At 46.0% G+C, this 22,485-nt stretch overlaps 6 protein-coding genes across 6 annotated transcripts; 3 read left to right on the forward strand and 3 right to left on the reverse strand.

Annotated features, from left to right (window-relative positions):
- Positions 1-651: 651 nt before the first annotated feature.
- On the reverse strand, positions 652-4,535 carry LOC131215551 (sex peptide receptor). Its single transcript, XM_058209942.1, has 5 exons — positions 4,100-4,535; positions 3,484-3,614; positions 2,108-2,169; positions 1,858-1,980; positions 652-1,264 (listed from the first exon to the last, which is right to left on the reverse strand). The coding sequence occupies exons 1-5, from the start codon at positions 4,533-4,535 to the stop codon at positions 652-654; spliced, it is 1,365 nt and encodes a 454-aa protein (XP_058065925.1).
- Positions 4,536-11,973: 7,438 nt separating this feature from the next.
- LOC131209437 (DNA-directed RNA polymerase III subunit RPC7) lies at positions 11,974-13,869 on the forward strand. Its single transcript, XM_058202548.1, has 3 exons — positions 11,974-12,204; positions 12,289-12,417; positions 12,478-13,869. The coding sequence occupies exons 1-3, from the start codon at positions 12,052-12,054 to the stop codon at positions 12,847-12,849; spliced, it is 654 nt and encodes a 217-aa protein (XP_058058531.1). The 5' UTR covers positions 11,974-12,051; the 3' UTR covers positions 12,850-13,869.
- Positions 12,840-15,783, reverse strand: LOC131209341 (exocyst complex component 1). The gene is made up of 3 exons (XM_058202430.1): positions 13,955-15,783; positions 13,377-13,887; positions 12,840-13,295 (listed from the first exon to the last, which is right to left on the reverse strand). The coding sequence occupies exons 1-3, from the start codon at positions 15,781-15,783 to the stop codon at positions 12,948-12,950; spliced, it is 2,688 nt and encodes an 895-aa protein (XP_058058413.1). The 3' UTR covers positions 12,840-12,947.
- A 265-nt stretch (positions 15,784-16,048) lies between these two features.
- Positions 16,049-16,742, reverse strand: LOC131216712 (uncharacterized). The gene is made up of 3 exons (XM_058211268.1): positions 16,602-16,742; positions 16,299-16,468; positions 16,049-16,222 (listed from the first exon to the last, which is right to left on the reverse strand). Exons 1-3 carry the CDS (start codon positions 16,642-16,644, stop codon positions 16,166-16,168), a joined length of 270 nt encoding a protein of 89 aa, XP_058067251.1. The 5' UTR covers positions 16,645-16,742; the 3' UTR covers positions 16,049-16,165.
- Positions 16,743-17,379: 637 nt separating this feature from the next.
- On the forward strand, positions 17,380-19,395 carry LOC131216785 (heme transporter FLVCR2-like). Its single transcript, XM_058211363.1, has 3 exons — positions 17,380-18,704; positions 18,767-18,944; positions 19,010-19,395. Exons 1-3 carry the CDS (start codon positions 17,389-17,391, stop codon positions 19,202-19,204), a joined length of 1,689 nt encoding a protein of 562 aa, XP_058067346.1. The 5' UTR covers positions 17,380-17,388; the 3' UTR covers positions 19,205-19,395.
- Positions 19,396-19,948: 553 nt separating this feature from the next.
- On the forward strand, positions 19,949-22,340 carry LOC131215553 (major facilitator superfamily domain-containing protein 8-like). Its single transcript, XM_058209944.1, has 5 exons — positions 19,949-20,339; positions 20,405-20,608; positions 20,669-21,327; positions 21,391-22,110; positions 22,187-22,340. Exons 2-5 carry the CDS (start codon positions 20,426-20,428, stop codon positions 22,338-22,340), a joined length of 1,716 nt encoding a protein of 571 aa, XP_058065927.1. The 5' UTR covers positions 19,949-20,339; positions 20,405-20,425.
- Positions 22,341-22,485: the final 145 nt, after the last annotated feature.

Raw genomic sequence — 22,485 nt, forward strand, 5'->3', positions numbered from 1 at the left:
AATAAGGTGGCAGGTTATCAGTTTATTTACTTTTAATTAACCCGCTCGGACCGATGCGTAACGTTGAGCCGTTAAGTACACTACAGAGTGTTTTTATGACCCTTTGCATCACGTGCTTTTCAGAAAGGCCCCGTTTGATTATTGAGTGGGCTAATATCAGGAGCTAAGGTTCAATCTGTTCCAAAGCTGGCGAATACTTACGTTAATATGGACACTACGGTATGGAATAAAATTAAACAATGAATAACAATGTTCGTTGTGGGTTGAGATAAATGTTTAAATTACTTGAAAAATCAATTCACCTTTTTGCAGTAAAATATCTTTTATTAAATTACGTTTGCTTGATTCACAAAATCCAGTCCCTGGTTGTAGAACGTTTTAACGTTAAGTAACACTCGCTGATCCATCTCTTCGATGAAGCAATTGCTTGACCGAAACATACTTTGGGTGATAATCGAACGGTTCGGTTCTGCGTCATTGATATAGAAAATACAATATAAGCAACAGTTGCTGAATATTAATTTCAAAAACAAAACGAAACGAACACCCGAAAAAAAGAAGCACCTTATGGAATACAGATTAGAACATCAGAAATACAGCATACGTCACGTCGCCTTGGGTCGCCGAGGCCAAAAAAGTCGACAGCATTCGTTATAGAACCGTCTCATTGGTACACGTCCGTGGTCCATTGACAAGGGAGTATTTCGACGAACCGCATTCTTTTTTGGGGCCGCCTGCCTTGCCGGGGCTCATGAATATCTCTTTGAACGTCTCTCGGAACTGGCGCGACATGCCGCAGTAGATGGCAAAATTAATAGGATAACTCACTATAAGAAAGAAGTTCGCAAACAGGATGAAGAGATTCGCCACGTAGTAATCTAGGAACTCGTATATCAGCGATGATAATATATGCAACGCCGTGATGACCCCGAGTGGTATTTCCACGATCAAAAACACGGTGACCACCACTATCAGCATCAGCGTGGTGCAGTTGGCATCTCGCAGGCGTTTGCATTCGCGCTTTTTGTTATCCTTAAAGAGCCGCTCGCGCTTCATTTGCGCCTGCTTCATGGCCCTGAAGAGGAGCACGTTGAGGGCCACGAGACTGGCGCACGGGGCCAGATGGACGAACAGTATCCGGAAGGAAAAGTAGAAGGTGTAGTAGAAATCTTCGCTAATGTACTCGTGCACCCAATCCGCGGTCTCTATGTGGCACACGTTGGTTTGATGGCCGTTCCACTCGATCGTTACGAGCGAGTAAGATCTGCAAGCGGAGAAAAATGGCACCAATTCTGTTAATTATCCTTGCGGATCCTCACCGACACGGCACGGCACGGCATTCATAAAGCGCACCGTACCGACCGATGTCTTCATGAAGTTTAATTGCGTAATCAAATTATTTTATTCTCTCCCATTCTCAAGTGAGTGTTAATATTTTTCACAAAGAACATTTCAGCACACTTTTTGCTGTTGCCCTTAAATCTTTCCGGGCGGCTGATTAATCTGTTATCGTCATTTCGTACGGTCATTTGGTACATCTCAATAAGGATAAGCCAATTTACTTAAACGAGCCGGAAAATGGACTGTGGAAATAATTTTACACATTAGCATACACCGCAATTTCATCTGCATAGTGCTAGCGAAATATATTGCCTTCGGCGTAATGTAGTCTTCTGGTCGACGCCGCTGGGGCGCGCTATAGCCACAGTGGACACCCACCCATACGACACCCCGAGAAGCATTGGAACGGAGAAAAATTATTGACATCAACCGAACGGACCGACCGAGAGAAAATTCACAGCACTCTGCCCGCGGAAAATGTCGAATAATGTACTAAGAGTGCCCCATTTTACTCACTTGTCGAAGAACCTCGTGCTTTGGTGAACTAAGGCCGCTATGCAGATGTAGGCAATGTACTTTTTCACCCTCGGGATGGTACACCACGTCCGAGCCGTCGGAGGATGGCACACGTAAACGTATCTATCGGGCAGGTGGGCAAAGCCGAAAAAGAGTTTCCATAAAAGTATCAACATTTATCAAGAACTCATTCCATTAGCGGAGGTGCGTAGCGGATGGAAAAGTAACACCTTTGCACCGGGCTTTTTACCTTTGGACGGCCAGGGCCAGCGTTAACCATACTGACGCCGTGTGGCACATCGCCGGAAGAATCTGAAACAAAGTACCGAAAAAGAAAACTCTTGATTAGAGAACATTTTAGCGATTGTTCCGTTTTTTGTTTTGTTGGCCCGGGGGGGGGATGCATGTCAAGGAATGCTGCCGAGAGAGAGAGAGAGAGAGAGGCGCTGAAAGTGGATTGAAAATAAGCAAAGTTTCTTTTGGGCGGATGCTCATGTGCGTGACCAACATTGGGTCCGCCGGCGGGTCTCTTCCGGTGTGAAAATGAAATGGAAAATTTCATTTGATAGATAGTGTCCAGGAGTGATTCCATCTAACAAAATATGCCTGGCAGGTTGGCCATTAATCATAAACAGAACTCGCAACCGTACAACGAGGCAGAGTTTTGCTCTGAATGAAACATTAACGAGGAAACACGTAACATTTGTTAGGTTCTTACGTGGAACCAAACGTAAACGCTGCTTGGAGTTACTTTTGCTAATGGTTTAATCGAGCTTTTCTCGGCACGCACACGACATTGGATTCCTAATCGTATAATTTTGTTACAATTATGAGGTAACACTGTAACAAGTATTCTGCTTCAAGCAAAGCAATGGTCCAGTGTCTAAACCAGACTGCAAGCTAAAACATATATTCTGTCCATCAGGAGGCAGTTGCCTAATAGAGAGATATTGAGATAGTTTTAAACCCGATACCGCTGATGATCTATTGTTCGCGAGTGTTTTAATAACAAAAACGTCTTATCAATTATGCTGTAATAGATTGCACCTATAAAGTTTATCGTGGTTCTTTTATTAATGCGAGGAATTTATATTCTCGACATAATGGACCTGGTTCCCCTCGCGCAAACCACCATAATGAAATAATGGATAGAAAGGCAATGGAGGTATTGCGATAAAATAGTTATTGATGTCCGGCGGGATATGTTTATGGCGCGCCAATCTATTTTATTATCAGTTCGTGACGCCGGTGCGATAGAATATTTATTAACATCAAAATACCATTTTTGTTTATGGTACTACACATATTGGCTAAAGATAGCAACGATACAAGATTGCAGTGGAAGCCGTTGATATTGAAAGGGACCTTCGAAGAAAAACGCTGACTGACTCGAATTTCACATTTCAAAGGACCATGCTACGTAAAAGTGCCGCTCAAGTACCACAATCGAAATACGAAGTCAACGGAAAGCCGAATGATGATTGATGATCTCCGACACAGTAGTGCGCCTTTGGGTAACGGGGGTCCGACTCTGGGCAGAGTCAACAACGGGGAGTCGACAGCATCGGGAAAAAAGAAACGCAAGGCACCCAAAACAATAGAACGCAGACAGGGCGTGATACTTACTTCGTTCAGCGCGTTCCACGCATAGCACACGGCCACCGGCGAAAGGGGTTTGTAATGGTTTCCGAATGTGAACATGTACAGCAGCCCGGGAGCCGGGAAAAGCACCGTAAACAAATCGCAAAGTGCCATCGCTGAAAATACACGCCCCGGGTGAGAAAAAACTTATGTTTATAAAGTGAAAAGATAATATGCTGCACCGGACCGGCAGTGCGATCGACGAAAATTTATGCCCCGAGTTGGTCTTCGATGATGGCTTTTCCGAACTTTTGTGCGTAAGAAGTTCTGAAATGGCCACGGTTACTCTTATGAAAATTGGGCAGCTTATGAACGGAAGATTTATGGGCCCATTTGGACCAAAAACCGAAGTCGTAAAGCGACTCGCTGCCCAGACTGCTGCTCAGCCTCCCTCGGGGCGGAGGCAACGCTTGAATTGCACATAAAAATTGAAAACTATCCATTTTGATCCATCCTTGGCGCCAGAGGCTAACTTGTTGAGAGGAGCAAAACACTCCGCACGTTGCACATTTGGCGGTGTTTTAGATTGTATGGCCATATTTATCATATTAACAGGGGGGAGAAAGGCACAAGAAATATCCCATGCGGGCCGGGCACTTACCCATCAGGACGAAGTTCGTCGGCGAAGCCATGCTTCGTTTGCTGAGAACTATCACAATCAACGAGTTGGCGGTTAGCGTTACGAGCAGCAAGGCCGGAGTGCAGTAACCGTACAGGGGGATGCTGTAGCTCAGGATTGTCTCGCAGGACACATTCAAATATGATACGTTGCCGTGGCTGGCGCTACAGTCGTAATAATCGTATAACGTGCCGTTACCTCGGTGGCCGTTGGTGGTAATGTGATAGGGCTCGGACTCGTTTTCTAGGCTATTGTACGGCGGTTGCGATTCAAACATTGGAAAGTAATCGTACGGCAGGAACGCTGATTCGTTGGCGGTCAACCGGGAGCTCGCGGGCACAGTCGGATGATGACCACCGCCGTCGCCGCCGTAGTGGTATCCCCCGCCTGATGGCAGCAGCACACCGGTAGTGGACATTTTATGCCCCTCTGTGGCTCATAACTCGCACGGAAAACAACACTGAAAACTGAGCACTTACACTTACGTGCCCACTGATACACATTTGTTTCGCCGTACTTCCTGTCCGAGCTCACGTTTGGGCAACAACCGTGACCGTGGAACTGTAGTTTTTGGGGCGAATGTTTTATCGAACACCAGATTTATAAATAGCGCATGATCACAGATCATGCGAGTAACTAGTGAAGGTTGTCTTTGATGAATTACCAGATTGCCCCGTTAGCACGGTAGAGTCGCAGATGCCGCTTAAGCTACACCAAAACTACCCACTGCCCTTCATAATTAGTTTGTTTGACCACTTTGTAGGTGGATTCCAAATAAATGAATTATTTCGATCGTTTGCTTCCGCGTTTTACCGCGTTTTACTAGTGGACCAGCGTAGTTAGACGTTAATCCTGGCGGTCAGTGGTCAATCAAAACCCCGTGGTAAATGTTTTCCACCACCAATTAGGGGCTAAATGGCCAGGACTCCCAGGAGTAGAGTGAAATTACATTACGTCCGGAAAACATGGAGCGGGCGCCACACTTCCGACACGATGCGGAGGCGCCGGCCAAGCTCAGAAATTACATCTCCCGCTAATAAGCGTATCATAATTTGTGCTTCCTTCCGCTTGGTGTGATATCCCGATATAATTCGCGGTTCGGAAGCAACAAGTAAGCGGCCGTCGACGAGACGGAGCCCCAAGGGTACGGAGAAGCGGCGAACACGATGTAACTTTTCAACTTTTATCCCGCGTACGTCGTGTGGCTGGCTGATTGGTGCAGGGCATAGGGTGTAAAAGTTTTACCTCCACCGGAGCAAATTATTCATTTCAACAGCCAAACTCGTTGTATGATTGCTTTTAATTTACTAACGATGCGAGGTCTCTCACTGTCTCTCACACGCAGCCGAACCATTTTAGGCAGTGAAAGCCACTAAAAGTTTACTCTCAACCACAATGTTACAGGATCCGAGAGCCTTATTTGTTGTTTTTCTCTAATAATCAAGAAACGTCCTGTTTTCGCACCACTAAACCGCTCGTTTCCTTTCCTAGGCTCCGGTTCGTGTTGGTATCTTAAGTTTGTCCGCTCAATCACATAATTCACTGGCAATTGAGATGAAGATATCGGCGAGGCTCCTATTATTTCAGACGCTTCCTTGAACAAGGACTCGTCGCCGATACGGCCACGATTCCTGTCCGTCGTGCACGCACGAGCTCGGTCACCGGCGAACTGACACAATTTGGCTCAAGTTGACTCTCCGAGAGCTACGCGAAGACTGCTTCTCGATAGCGAAATCGTTGGAAACACGATACGGATACGGAGATTCGCTGGACGGTCTGGCCGCTAGAATGCGAAGCGCAGTTGCGCACTGTCGCTCTCACAGTTTCAAACACTCGTAGGAAATGATATAATAACTGTTTAACCAATTTCGGCTGAGCTGAATATAAATTAAAAGAAACCAATTGAATTACAATCGATCAAAGGGAAATAAAAAAAAGCGTTGACATTACGCAGCAAGTACAAATACTAGAAATTAAACTGAACTCTTGCTTAATTGTTTTTAGTGAACGTTAATTGCGTTACACATATTCGATTCGCTAATTAAACTTTCACTCGGCCAGTGTCTTATAAGATGTTGGCTTGTATTAAGCATATGGCTTAAGGCAATCCAGGGCTAACGCACAGGGCTGTGCCTCTCAGCAAAGTAAATTAATTCCGATATGAAATACGCTCCTAGGACCCGTTACTACTATCGTGTCTCGATATTATCATAGCGACACGGCCGTGAGGAACCGAAGAAAAATAGCGATCCGTAAGACGTGCGTAATTGTTGCGCCTTATTGCAAAGATTCCTGCTAACAGACTACCATCATGGACACTGGGGTCATGGCGTGGTTGCCCCTAATGTGGCCAATAAAGAGCAAGCGAACGGGAGATGCGGGAAAAACGATGCCGAGAATAGTTTACGAAGCTTTCTGCTAATGGCGGCAATATGTACAAATGGGTGTAGTATATTTTCTAATCAACTCAACAATTTACTACCTCAAATGAGTGGTGAAAAAAATGTATCGACAGGAGTCTGTTTCCTAGTTTTGCTACGTTTAAACGCCATTGAGTGATGGCGTTAACTCTACCTTCACCGCATTGATGTGTTCCTTTACGGCTTGAATTTCTATTAGTTGACGGTCGCTATCGGGATGAATGTTTTTATTTTATTTTACTACTTTTTTACACCATTTGCCTTTCCGGCTTTTTTACACCAATCCACCTAACGTTTTTTTGTCAGAAGATTTATAGGCCATCAATAGAGTGAAAGATTCAAACACATAAATCGATCCTTAACAGTTCTGATGGAAGTCACATTTTACCATCGGTTTTAATCCTGCCCAACCTTCCGGAGGGTTTGCGTCGAAAATGGGACCTTCGAAGCATTAAAAATCCGTTGGCTGCCGAGCGGAAGCTTTCGATTTTATCACGCGGACCTTTTTAACGAACTGCGACTGTTCGGTGCCGAAGGGTTACCACGGGAATACCGTCTGCCGAATGCGTTTAAATATTGATCCGAACCCGGCGATTGGCGATTGTGACGAGAAGCGGTTTGCGTTCTTCATCAGTAATTATGAGCATTGACATAGGTTTCGGGTTCCGACGCACTGGGCGGAAAATCGAGTTACTCGCACTGCAACGCACACACCCGGGCCCCGGCGATGCAACGATCCCAAATGCAGCATTCGGGAATGTCAAGTACACTCGTTCGTGAAGTTATTTCCCGGTAGCAGCAGCGGTAGCATAAGCGCCCGGCTAATATCAGACAAAGATATTCAGCTCGAAACGCTTCGTGAGCATCCTCGAGCGGAAAGAGAGTGCGAATGAAGAGATGTTGCTCAATGGGTCCATTTCGCTGAAGGATTTGTACATGTTTGCAGTCCCGGGTTGGCGCCGAAGGACTATGTACACCAGGCACGCCATGGAACTAACGAAATTCCTGTTTTCGACTCCGAGTACCATTCGTTGCCGTAAGTTTGTTCTTGTAATAAATGCAAAACTTTGGAATTCGGGCACGTGTTTGGGCGTTACAAACTGTACCGTCGTTTGCACAATAACTCGGTTGCATCAAGGTGCCACCACCTTTACCTTTTCGGCCTTTCGGGGAAGCAATACCGTTTGGCCCTTAAAATTATTTTGAAACTTTTTGGGACGATGATGAAAGTCGTTTCTCGTTTCACGCTCAGTAAAGTGAACATTCGTGAACATCAGCCGGTGGAGACGGAGTGTCCACAGTACACTATTTATCACGTTGGAACATTCACGACCCAGGAAATGGTTATGAAACGGAGAACAGCCTGTGCTACATGCCGTAGTATGCAACTATGGATATAAATTGGTGTTATCTGCTTGATTTATGAAAGTTGATATGTGTTTTAAGCACATTCAACATCACACAGATGCATTCTACTGTTAAGCACCACACGACTTTGTTTCTTCCGAGCTTTCTCAAATGAATCCGAACATTGGTGTTGATACTATATAACGTGAATGTAAGCAATCAAAAGTTTCTATACAGTCGTCATAAGTCTATTTCAAATATCCAGCTCCTGAGGAAAACTTTTCGACCCCCGGAACAAATGTTCTGCGGAACTGTTTGCACTTCAACACCATTTGTATACTTTTCGTGTTATTCAAAAGGGTCGAAAAGAGGCAAAACCCGGTTTGGCTAATATCTGGCATCAAATATTTAGATTATAATCCGCTTTTGTTTTTGGTAAGAGATGGATTTAAGGTTTAAATTTAGTCAAACTTTAAGCGCCAACACGCTTTTCAAGGCAGGATAGAATGACCCAACATTCAACGGCAGACGTTTGCCAATAAAAGATATGGCATTTGACGACGGTCGTGTTCCACTGTGGTGTGTATTAATTTGCTTGTACACAATCAGGAAAACTTCTTTTGAATAGGATTAATCTTTGGCATCGAGCGAAAAATTGATGAAGATTCTTCACCAAACGGTTTGTGTGGAGCCACCGTTCGTACCGGGATGATGGAGCACAGAGTCTCGTGCACACACATGTGCATCCATTGCTCCCCATGGGAGCCTCAGGACGAAAGGAGGGTTTTATGACAATCTTCAGAAAGTCCATCGTTCAATTGGCCGTCTGACGGTGAAAGAACAAGAGGACCGAGCAAAGCGAAACCGTACCAGAGTTGATTGGCGCTGTGCTAGAGGGTAAACCCTTTATGTGTACGGTTAGAGCAACAGCATTGTTGTTGCATATTTCTTATAAATACTTACACTACATACTTGTAAAGCAAATAAAATATGTGCTTGTTATTTCCTAGCAAAGAAAGATCGGGTAATCTTGAGTGTAAGCGTATAATTTAAGTAACTTAGAAAATAATAGACAATGTGCAAAGTTAGAGTGTATTTCTTTATCGAACCCTATATTATGCTGGCCAAAAATGTTCATGAGTGTTAACCATACTAATTTATCGAATTTATTTGAAATGGGGCAAATTAAATAAGATGAATTTTCTCTTTGCACAACGCCACACGCAATCAATTTCGGAAAGGATGCCCCTAAAGTGTGACGGGCTTTCCATCCTTTCAAGTTTCATTGCATCTGACAGGAACTCTTTACTTATTTACCGAAACTCTTCAACTGGCTTTCAAGAGACGCTGGCGCAGAGCACGGATGGATTCGATTACTTTTATCGACACTAATTTCGTGCACGTAACCGAGAACTTTTTGTCTGAACATATGAGGATTAGTAAATTCATCTGGTGTGGAAAAATCATCGACTGGCGACCGTTCGCATTCTCACAAACCCGGCCCCTCCATTTCATTCTAATCCCTCCATTATGTTAGCTTCAAGGATTATGTCGATCAAGGATGTGATAGGAGGAACACAAAGGAATTTTCTATTCACATCAAAAGACGTAATGGTGTGCAAACAATGCCGGCAGTTTAATTACAAATAATAGTTTCTAGCTAAGCTAAAAGGCTTAAAGCACTAAATATTAAATACACCTTAAAGGAACTAAAAGTAAAGTATTTCATACCTACTGCCACCTAACTGAGTTCAATAAGGTAAGATAAAAATAAGAATCGTTTCATGTTTCGTAACTCAGTTACTCATTATTTGCGAATTTACATATAACAAGAAGTAAGTGGATCTCACGAATTAGGATATATTTTCTTTACCAAACTTTATAACGAACATAAACCGGTGCGCAGGAAGTCTCAGATTCCTCCCAACGTATTCAGACGATGCCGGTGGGAAACTTTAAAGCCGTTACACGTCGAGCTTTAATAGGCAACAATAATACTACTTCTTAGCCCCGCGGGAAACCTCCACAAAACAGAACAGCCAACTTCTAGCCCAGAAAAGACTTTTTTCTTCGCTGAGTGAACTTGCCCGGTTTTGTGATAGCTTAAACCCGCGGCCGCACATGATAAGAGTTATTTTGCTTTTATTGTAGATTTTCGGTTTCCTTTTTCGTCTGGAGCGTAATCAACAATTTAAGGTTTTGCCGGTTTCGGTCGCTGTGCGATAGTACTAGGACCTTTCGATTCCGGAGCCTCAGCATCCGGAAATGCCTTTTGGTTCCGTTTCGGCTCGCTCCTTTTAGCCAGATGTATCGTTGTAGCAATCTAGCTGAAGTGTTTTCCCGCGGATTTCCGCCGGCATAGAATATTTTGTGGCACGACGTTTTGCTTCACCGTGGGGTACATTAGAACCAGAGGGGTTCGATAACGATACGGCAATTAGGCAAAAAACGCCTTCGCCAGATTATTGTCTGATGAACTATGAGCTTCGGAGCGCTTGGTAGAAGCCAATCTTGTTAAGCTGGTCGGTAAATTTAATGGCAAACGCTAAAACTTTCAGCAAACTTGTACGGGCGCTACGGGAAAGCTGTGGTGCCCCAGAATCTCTACACACGGTTGACTCTACATCAGATTACGATAATGACATTAGAATCACACTTGGACACATGCAACCCAAAAATCAACCAACCATTGTCTACCGCATTAGTTTGTCTTAGGAAATCTTCTCAACGGGCGAACTGTTATAAAATGTGTGATTTATTCCATCCAAAAGCTTCGTCATCGACGGGTTTGGACAGTTTGGTTGAACGTTTGAGCGCACTCATGTCCAATTCATAACCCCAAAAAGCCATCCGTTAATCGCCCAAAAGTCCAAAAAGGAATCATTTCAATTTTCATAACCTACCCATAGTTTGAAACGACAGACTGATTTCCCGCACATTCTCCCCCCGAACGAACGGACAAAGATAGTTTAACGCGATTCCCCGATTCGAACATATGCTTCGGTCACCGTTTGACACATATTTTAGTACGACCCATGCAATCAGGAGACGCTACCCCAGACACAAAAACAATTGGCCGCTCATATAAAAATGTCTCTCAGCACTCAATGGTGATAGAGAGGCTGCGAGAAGGATTCGCAAGGGTCTGAAGAGGACCTGAAGGGTTTTTGGCTGCACTGGGAAAATACTAGGTGGCCAAGTGATTGCGCCACGAAAACAGCAACGCGACCCGAAGGCTCGCGTTGGTCGCATGCGCCATAGATAGCATTTCTCTTGCTCCAAAGGCCACTGTGCGGTGCATCTGTAGCATGCTCGACAGTCTTTCTTCTTTAGTGCATGCCACTCCATGTAGCGGGAAATTTCTCTAGACGCATTGTTGCATCGTATAAGGTATCAAGCATAAGTAGCCATTGGCCGTTCGTGGAATGTGGAATGTGGATGTGGAATGAAAGCTTTGAACTTTCCATGAATGAATTTGCAGTTGATAGTTAATTTGTATGCACTGGAGCTGCATTTTGCATTTTTTTGCTTTTCGGCGTGTATCGTCTGATCTGTAGCTTATTGAATGGTGACTCAATATTGTTCCATCGGACGGATGTTTGAATTGCTTTCACATTGCTCTAAAGAAATACTTTCAGAGAAGGAGGAAATGACGATTGAAACACAAAACAAAATAAGTTCATCAAGCATGTACAGTAAGTTTGTGAAGATGTTTTTGACATTCGGTAATAGAATTTGTTACACTCATGAAAAATATATCATTTCCGTTATATACACTCAATTCCGTATACATTTTACTATTTTAGATAGATGACGCAATTATTGTTGATTCGTTATTTACAGGCAGGACGAAATTCACTAATGTTGCATTGTATATGAGCTTGAAATTGCGAACACTCTTGAAAAATTCGAAGAAATATTAAACATTCCCAACAGTCAAGCCAACGGTTTTAAAATTCTATAAAAGTTCGAATTCAAGAAGGGCGGATGAGTGTTCATTTGTTCATTTGTTTTGTTGGCTGTCAAAGTGACAACTCCTTTCATTGCCCCAGATTGTTTGTAAACACGAACTACGTTTCTGATGTTTCGCCAAAACAATAGTGTAATCGGCATTTATTTAGTTTGATGTGATTTTACACAGGTAACAATCTGAACTGAAGCACTGCAATGGCAGGCAGAGGCCGAGGTAAATCCGGCGGAACCCTCACACAGGAGCAGCTACAATCGCTGGGTGTAACGAGCAAAGAAATTCAAGCCGTTACATCTGCGGCCCCGCCTCCCATATATCCACCTCTGATGTCGAAGCCGGTACAATTAGAGGTGATTTGTTATTACGATTGGTGCTGGTTTTGCAAATTTCACTTTATTAAGTACTAATATGAAATACCGGTTTGATTGCTTCAGTCTAGTGTGGACCGGAATTACAAGATATTGTGGAAGGAGGACTTTATCTCATTCTTACGAGAGTCGGCTTACTTTACAACGAAGAAAAGCTCAAAACTGCCCGTTCAGCGGTACTCGGATAAAGTTATTGTAAGTACACCATCGCGGTGCTTGCTTTTTGCCCCAGTGATGTCAAATGTAACCTTACAGAACGTGATAGAAAATGACCCCAAAACAAAACGGGATGGAGATTTTCTCTGGAATTGCATGCCCGCAGAAATAAGGCCCAACTTTAAACGGATTAAAACGGCTACAAGCTCAGGCAGAACGAAGCGTCCTCGGACCGCCGCCGATATTGACGCCAAACTGCAGGCACTGGAACAGAAAGAAACCTCTTTCGAAAAGGCGGATGTCGTGAAGAAGGAGAAGAGTGAGTCGGAAGACGAAAAAGACGACGAACAGGAGGACGAGATGGCCGACGAAGAGATGGATGACGACAACGATTACGGGAACAACTACTTTGATAATGGCGAAGCTTACAACGACGAAGATGACAATCTCGACGATGGTCCTATTTATTGATTAAAAGCGAACGTAACGTTTGAAAACACGGACGAGAAGACGCCATTTTTAATACGAACCGTATGCTTCGGTTTATTTAACGGGCATGAAAGGGCACTTCAATGCGATTGTGCGATTTCAGAGAAAAAGTCTAAGATATCGTTAATGGTAAACTCGAGGGTTATCATCGAGCCAGCGTAACATCGCTGAATCCACTGCTCCAGGGAGTTGTACTGCGTGATGAACTCTTGCTGCATCGCTCGCCAAACAACCTGTAGGAGGTTTTCTTCCTCGCAGAGATGCTTTTCTACCTTCCGATACAGTTGCTCGAGTCCCTTCTTGACTTCTCGCGCCGGATAGAGGCTAATAACTTTGCGCAGTTCTTGCTTTGAGTACGCCATCTGGTAGCTGATCTCCGTGTCTTTCACGCCCTGTTGAACGCGTACTTGAACACCCTCGAAAAATTGCTGTAAACATGAAAAAGAAACGATTGGCTTACACGACTTCAAAGCTTCTATGGTGCGTGTGCAATGTAATTTACAACTCACATTCAGTTTCTCCAATGGGCGTCCAAAGTACTTCGTCACGTACGCCCTTTGTGCATCGTTATAGCGCGCTTTGGCTTCCTTCCGCAAATTTTCCAGCACATGAACTTTTAACTGGGAAAGCGTTGAGTGCATACGATGATAGTTTTCCATTTTCACCACCTGATGCGGAGTCTTTGGATGCTCCACGGCTTGCAAAGAAATGCGTTCAAAGATCACCTCGGCCAGTTTAAGATACCATTTATCTAGATCGTTTCGTCGCTCAGTTTTCTTGAAAATACTTTCCGCCGTCACGGCGAACTCTTCAAAGTTCTCAACGTACGGTAGTAGGCCACATTTGGAGCGTTTCGGAATTTTCGACTCTTCAATGGATTGCAGCTGCAGTTGCATAAACTTATCGAAGCTTCGCTTCACATGCACCAGAGCGGACGCGAATGTCATGCTCAAGAACGAATGCGCATCTTGCGCCGACATTACGTGCTGGGTAAGGCGAACCAGAACGTACAGAGAATAGCTAAAAAATTAAAACATCCATTAAATTCGTGAAGAATTCTTATTAAATAAAATGCATTCTGACTTACTAACTGTCCAGCTTTTCGAAGCTTAAGATGAAACTGTTCAGTTCCGACTCGAGGCTACTGAAAAGTTCGCCCATCATTTTCCGCACGTCTTCGTTGATTTGACGATCGAGTCGTCTCTGGGGGATTTGAACTGCCGTGTCGCGTTCGTCTTTTTGTCCAGAAGCGAGGTTTTCACCGCCATTTCCGGCCTCCAGCGTTGTTTGGGTGTTCTTTCCGGTCGGACTGATGACGTCCAGTTGAAAGAAAGCGATACAGAAATGTTGCTCGCTCAACGCTACCGGTTCGAGTTCCGCGAGCACTTTCTCCAATATACAGTCGAACCGTTGCCGCTCTGCAGGCTCTGCTCCCGCTGTCCAGAGCTCCTTGTTGATCCCCAGTATACCGTACGGCTGGGCCGCTTGCTTAGTCGACTGCTGGCCTAATTTTAGTTTATTGCTCATCGAACTATTGTTAACGTCTTCCCTTGAATTGAACCGCTTCTCGGACAGCGCCTGCTTGGCGTTTTCGAAAAATGTGCGAATATCGCGGTCATAAACCTTGCTCAAAGACGCCGTGTACACTTTGATCAGCGCGTCGTACGCTTTTCGATCCATCGTTTTCATCCAGTGCATCAACTCCATCAACGTGGACAGCTCCTTGTGGACATGGTAGTGCTTTGGAAGCGAAAGTTCTGTAACGGAAGTGTCGTGCGAATCGCCCAAATTACCCAGATGGATAAACAGGTTGTTCAGATGGCGACTGATTGTTTGCGAAAACTTTGCTTTCCACTTTTCGAACCGCTTGCGTTGATCTTGTACGGCCGTCAATCGTAAAAGTGCCGGATCTATGTCACTATTCATGGCCATTTGGAGGGCTTTTGCTGCGGCGATTGCTGCCGGCAAGCCTTTCGGCGTCAAATCGGTGTCGGTGAGCGCCAACTGATGCGCGTGTGGAAGATCCAGTTGAGACACGACCTTTTCGAGCTCCTGCAGAAGCCGAACGTTGTTAACGTTCGCAATCTCGATCATTTGGTTCTTCTCTCCCATCTTTTCCATCGTGTCGCGCACGTGGCAAAGGATTTCGTCGTAATTGTCCAGTCGCTGCTCCACCTTTTCCGCCTCACTAATCGCTTCCTCGATCCGCTCCATCAGAACCTGAACCTGCTTCTCCGAGGCCAGCACACTCTGGATGTTGGCACCGTCCAGCTGCAGCAAATTGTGGCCCAAGTCTTCCATGAACAGCTCAGCGTTGCTGATGGCGTAGTCACATTCCGAAATGAGCTTGTTCAAATTTATCTCCTCCTTTTCCGTGAGCGCGTGAAAGTCCTCATTTTCCATTGCTTCCAAATCGTCGTCGTTGGTCTCTGCTTCGGTCCCATGGCGACCGCCGTACTTTCCACTGATAGCCTGCTTTTCAGGAGACCCCTCCGTTAGCCACTGTTTGGGGACATTTTTGAATACTGCTCGATCGCCCACGGTGCAGTGTTTGTTGATCTGTTTCCAGAGCACGGTGATGAAGTTCTGTCGCTCGTGCAAGTTGGTCGCAAACCAGCGGTACGGTTTCTCAAGGATCATGTCGAAGTCATGCGTATCCGGTGCATCGTTGCGACCGTCGATGCACTTTACATCCTCCAGCGACCAGCTGCGCTTCTTTTTGTAAACCCCTTTGTCGTACTGCTTAACCTGGCACACACTGACCACCACCGTGGGTTTGCTGCTAGTGGTTACGATGCACAAGTACGATGTTTTTTTCTTCTTTAGCAATTTGCTCACATTGCACACCGATACGATGCGCTCATCTAGATCATCGAAGATATCTTTCTGAAATATGTACTTGATCCCAGCGGCCATTTCTATTGCCTGTTGGAACGCTGCAATCACTACGCGTGGAAACAACCAAGATTGCGTTTGTCGAAGCAACTTATTCACTTGCGGAGTTTATCGCCCACCAAAATACACAACTGTCATTCATCGCAGGCTTTCCCTTTTGCTCCTTCCCTGTGCTGTCTCTTTCCGGCATCAGAAGGCGGCACCGGGAACAAAATCGGGAACTTCCAAATGTAAATATTTCGTTAAAATAGACACATTTTGATGAATCTAGAGATTTACAACTCGATCCAGCCTTTGGTGGCTCTTTCTTTAACGCAAACGCAAAATTAAATCGTGTGATTTGTTTTATTTTTCCATGACATCTAATCAAACAATCGGCTGCTCTTTCCTAAACGGACTTCCCTTAATCCAGACTCTTCGGGGGGTTGTAGTTGAAATAGATAAGTCCACTCTCCTTCGCCTACGGATGCAATGCCACAAACGGGGGTATTAATCTGATTGCAAATCTTCCAGAGTTAAATTCATCGGGTGCTTACCACAGTGAATGTAATGCCGAAAATGACAACACCGGCAGCCAGGACGGCGTTATACACACGGTTCTTGCGTCGGTGCTCTTCGAAGAAATCCCCCTCCGGAACGGGCATATCGTTCATGGTGAAAACACGGAAGTTGCTCGGTCCATGGTATCCTCGCGACAGGAAGGCCGCTGTTTTCCAAATGCAGTGCGGATTTGATGTGCAGCAGATCCGTCGAAGGATTATGTAATGGAGTGACCGAAAACCGAAGGAATCAAGAAAATGTGTTTGTTACGGTGCTCTATTAACTTTCTTGCTAATTACCGTTGCGGATGGCCAAGCTGGAAATCGGGCGAGCAGCCTGCATTTTGCTGGGTTGGAATAATCAGCAAAACAACTTTGTTCAACTCTGCTTGCTAAAATCCACGGAGAACTGATACGGAAATTTTATTTTTGACAGCCCGATGTGCCAAACAGCCCGATGAAAAAGTTAATCCTTAGCGTGGCAATAGTTAACCCTCACGAATGATCGTTGATTTTGAACTGATTTGAAGAACTACAAAATACTAAACCCTCGTAAATTCATTGTGCACGGCTCGAAACATAATTCGAGGTTAAAGGACATTTCATTGTTCGAAAACAATAGTATCAGTCAGCAGTAAACTTTATGATTTTGCTTAACGAGTTTCGCAAGAACCGCGACTGGGAACGAATTTGTTAAACACTGTGATCTGTCCGTTTAGCAGGAAATCTTTTAATTCCTTGACGTACACACGCTCGAACAACGAAAGTGCCTCTTCGCACTCTGCCCCTCACGTCGCATTTACGGGCAACAAGTGTGTTTCCTCCCACTTATCGCCATCAGTAAACACCGAAATAAGGAGAACGAGTCGCAGATAAGATGAATAAAACAAATTTATCTGCTCACCATCATCCTTGCGATGCTCCGGCTTTCCAGCTTCTCACGACGATATGATGCATTTAGAAGCGCAACAAAGAATCCTCCTTCGAAGCGCGTGCTCCAACACCGGATCAGTGCTTAATTAACGGTGCTCGCGTTCACTGAAAGCGTTCCGCGTCGCGCGTTTGATAACGGTGCAACGTGCTAGAAATGCATTCGCCGAAGAATTCGAACGAAAGTAGTTTCCTGGTGCGCTCACACAACAAGTCGGCCGCTGCACTCACTGGGCTGGATCGAAAGAAATCGATATCGACCCCAATAATTCCGTTGCAAAATGAAAACTTTCTGTGCGTGCCGAAGCTGACCTCGCACAAGCATACCGAGATTATCCAGGAAGTGGCGTACAACGAGATCACCATCCACACGGAGGTTCAGCGGACGACTACGTACAACACGATCATCAAAAGTGTCTCCCAATCGACGTTGACCATTCCGGAAAACTATAGCTTCACCTCGGTTCAAATACAGATCTACAGGCGCAGGTGGTTTCTCCTGGTCCTAACCGTGCTGAGCATCGCATCGTCGTACCTGCAATGGATTCAGTACAGCATCGTGGCCAACATAATGGCGAAATATTACAATATTTCGGCGACCTGGATAGACTGCACCTCGATGGTGTTCATGGTGATCTACATTGCCGCAGTATTCCCCATTTCGTACGTGATGGACGTGCGTAACATGAGACAGTCGGCCGTGATCGGCACCGTGGGCACGGCACTCGGCGCGTGGGTAAAAGTGTTTTCCGCCGATCCGTCTCAGTTCAAAGTGGTCCTCCTGGGCCAAACGGTGTCGGCGATCGCGCAGGTATTCCTGCTCAGCATCCCGTCGCGTCTGTCTGCCACCTGGTTCTCGCCGGAAGAAGCGTCGTCGGTGTGTGCGTTCGGAGTGTTCGGTGCTCAGCTTGGAATCGCCATTGGCTTTTTCCTCACGCCGATGGTCATCGTCAATAGCGACGATCCGGCGGCAATCGGTGTAGATCTGCAGGTGTTTCTGATGGGTGTAGCCGGATTTTCGACCATGATCGCCTGCATGGTGATCGCCATCTTTAAATCGCAACCACCGTCCGCTCCCAGCCACCTGCAGGCTCTACAGCGGACAATGAAACCACGGCGCAAAGACTACTGGCCATCGGTGGCGCGGCTGATGAAGGATCACAACTATCTCATCCTGGTGCTTGCCTACGGTATCAACGTGGGGCTGTTTAATGCGTTCTCGACATTGCTGAACCAGATCGTACTTAACTATTTCCCGGACAGCGCGAGCGACGCTGGCCGCGTCGGTCTGGCGCTGATCGTGCTGGGACTGATCGGATCGATGGTTTTTGGCTATCTTCTGGACACAAGCCACAAGTATAAAGCCACGGCTGTCTGGGTGTGTCGATTGTCGGCCGTCACAATGGTCATTTTCGCCCTTGCCCTGCAGAGTCGCTCCAAAAAACTACTGGCCGTTGCTTCCGTGTTCCTCGGGTAGGTTGTCTCCGTCACTTCTAACTCCGCGTGGCATTGAAGGCTGCTATTTGTTGTTTTAGATTTTTTATGACAGGCTTCCAGCCGATTGGGTACGAGTTTGCGGCGGAACTCACGTTTCCCGAACCGGACGGTCCCGTGATGGGGATTCTGAACATATCGACGCAAATTTTCGGAATCATCATAACTCTCCTGATTTCTGGCGTTCAAAGCACATTGGGAGATTTTGTAGGAAATATTGTGCGTAGTACGGGGTAGTGAAGCCACAGAAATTGCTTTAACTGACAACGCGTTGTTTTCCCTAGGTGTTTGCCGCGTTTCTAGTGCTGGATGGAAGCATCATAGCGCTGATTAAGTCGGACTTGCGCCGATACAACACGCACCTGGAAATAGAGAACGAGGCAGCGAGAGAGTTCGCGGAGGACGCCAGCGTGCGATACGGAGATATCTCAAACTATGACGACGCACCATTGAAACTTAAAATAGATGGCTCCAACTGATAACGATCCACCCCAAGGATCTGAACTAACGTAGTGCACAGATCTGGAGGGGTTCCGAATGTAAAGTAAGATACTAAGTTTAAATGAATCACCCGACAGAACAGGGGACACTACAGTTCTTCAGTTTGAACCACCAGGAATTGTACTCGTTCTCATGGCTTTATTTTCTGTTTCCGGAATGGCGAACACTAAGAACGAATCGATAAAAGATCCTAATTTTAGTTAGTGATTAACAGACGAATGTATTAAAACTAAGTCACCAAATAATAAGTCCCCGAGTGTTTCACATAAAAGCGGCGGCGACTGCTCGAATCAGTGTGAGATGACCTGTTTATTTGGAATGGATGGACATATATTTTCATTGTGATAATCGCACCATCGGCAGAGTGATTCACATTGACGAAAGTGGCAAAAAGAAAACACCCAAAACAAACGGCGACTGTACTAAATTCGAACGATCCGAATGAAGCATGGCGATGATGGCGCGGATGAATGGCCAACAGCTGATGATCGCACAACATACGCGCGCCTGTGTTGGTGCCATCTTGCGCGTGTGCCCATTGCTTTGGCGTGGCGTGTGCGTGTCGCTTTCCTCGCGCGCAGCTGGTCTCAGCGACTTTGGTTGTGTTTTGTTGCGCTTGCCGCTTGCGCTGCGCACGTCAAACAAAGAATGTGATCTCGCTCGCAGCTTTTCTGCACGGGCCATTATTTTTAGTTTTCCGTACGTATGCTGCATTTCCGGCAAAGTTATGTAGTCATTTGCTGAAGGTGAAGCAAAGTTCTACGACACCAGAGCGACTTATCATGGCGTGCGATTAGATAACAGTGTTTTGCATCGTGGGCTCGGTGATCTTTATTGTTATCAGACGCGCTTACGATTAGTTTGGCCAAGTTACTGTGTTCGACCAACCGTAGCCCGGTGCCGTTCGTCTGTGCCAAGACACGGCAAAGTTAACCGATCCACTTGACTGAATGTGGCGTTAATGTATTTTTGTTGACTGCCTTCAGCTTTCAGGTTGTGATTGACGAGACTAGCATGAAACTATGTTTAGGGGGTAGTTAAAGCAATTGTTAGAGATAGACTAGTTAGAAACCAGTGAATTAGGACAATTTTCTCTGCGGCCTCTCTCCAAACGTAAGTATGCAGTTCCTTCTGCTGCTCCGTTCGTGAACACGATTGATCGAGGTTTCCCTTTTCAGAGGATTTCTGCTGGACCGATAATGGACCGAATAAAGCGATTTATGTTCAAAAAACCCACAGCAAACGATTTGGATGGAGGGCTCGAAACCGAGGAGGAGTACACCGAACGCTGGACGTCGATACGCATCATTTACTATACGATGTTTCTGATGTCGCTTGGCTTTAGCATAATTCTCACCGGAGTGTGGCCGTACCTGGATAAGGTTGTATCGCGTCATGGCACGCAATAGTGCGTCTTATCATGTAGCGTCTGAACTTTACAGCTCGATCCCCACGCTGGCAAGGAGTTTTTGGGATGGATCGTTGGCGCCAATCCGGTCGGACAAATGATATTTAGTCCGCTCGTCGGCTGGTGGGGCAATCGACTGGGGTCCATCCGATTACCGCTGCTATGCTCGCTGGCCCTGTTTTCGATTGCCAGCGGTATCTACTCGTGCCTGGAGCTGTTTCCAACGCATCAAAAGTACTGGATGTTGTACTCGCGGTTCCTGATTGGGGTCAGTTCGTCGAGTGTAGCCGTATGCCGATCGTATCTATCGGCAGCCACAAAGATTGACGAACGTACCGGCGCCGTCTCGATGGTATCGCTAGCGCAGACGTTAGGATTTATCGTCGGGCCGGTGTTGCAGGGCGCCGTGACGATGTTTGGGGACGATGGCTATCCGCTGCTAAGGAACCGGTTGCATCTCAACATGTACACGGCCACCGGGTGGATCAACGTGCTAATGGGAATCCTGAACTTTTGCCTATTCCTACCGTTCGTGTTCAAAGAGAAGCGCATAGCGGCGCGCGAGGCCATGAAAAAGCAAGGGATGCAGTCGGAGAAGGAAGCATGGAAATCGATTAAACCGGACCTTCTTGCCGCCTGGACGCTGATTTTCGCCTTCTTCATATTGGTGTTTAACTTTGTTTTTCTCGAAACGTGCGTGATCTCCAAACGAGAACGTCGGAAGATTACTTACGGTGTTATTCTCCTTCTTTACAGACTGGCAACACCTCTGACGATGGACATGTTCGCATGGACGAAGGCTGAAGCATTGTACTACATGGCCTGGATAATGGCTGTCGGCGCCGTACTAGCCAGCGCTGTGTTCCTCACGATTGACCCCCTCTGCAAGCGAATAGCGGAGCAGAAGGTTCTTATATGGGGAGGGTTTTTCCTCATGCTTCTTGGTCGAGCCGTGTATATTCCGATGGCTGATCAGCCACCCAAATTGGCCGTCATAGAAAATGTGAGCAACGCAACGATGGCGCCGGCCAACCAACCGTATGTGTATGGATCGAACTTTACGGACGTCTTTTCTAACCTGACACGAGTTGATTTCGACCAAAAGAGTCTCGGTACTTCCGACGCACCCATCACAGTGGTAACACCAGCTGCCGACGATCGCCTAGGATGTCCTCCGGAACAGGAGTGGTGCAAGACTACGCGCGGAATGACAATTTTTCAGTTTCTGCTCGGTTATGGGTTCACCGCGATCGGATACCCCATTGGGGTCACACTTATAACCACCATTTTCTCGAAAGTCCTTGGTCCTCGTCCACAAGGGACGTGGATGGGAGTGATGACCGGGTCGGGCTGTATGTCCAGAGCACTAGGGCCGGTGTTTCTATCGACCATCTACACCAAGTACGGTCTCTATTGGACGTTCGGCAGTACGGCTTTGATGATGGGCTTCACAATGGTTTGGCTATCGTACATGAGGTATTAACATCTACATTATTCGGCAGCTAATATTTTCGTAATACATTTAATATCTTTCTGTACGTTTCCCCATTAGACGGCGGTTAATCCCTGCGCCCTATGAAACCAGCGATGCCGGCGGAGAAGAGCTGGCCACTTTAGATACTAAGCGGCAGGGAGCAGAAACTACAGTCACTGTTGAGGCAAGTGAACGGAACGGAGTTAATACAAACGGCCTCGTTACAGGCTAGTGAATACCTATAAAATAGAGCTCAGTTTTTTTTCCTGTTGGAGTTCCTCGTCTATTTGGGCCAGTTTTTGCAAATTTTCAAGCAGATTGGTGTGAAGCGTACGCGCAACCGGGCGAACACACCACTTGAACTTGAAACGCGAAGA

The sequence above is a fragment of the Anopheles bellator genome, chromosome 1 (genome assembly GCF_943735745.2).
Source record: "Anopheles bellator chromosome 1, idAnoBellAS_SP24_06.2, whole genome shotgun sequence".
NCBI classification, from domain to species: Eukaryota; Metazoa; Arthropoda; class Insecta; order Diptera; family Culicidae; genus Anopheles; species Anopheles bellator.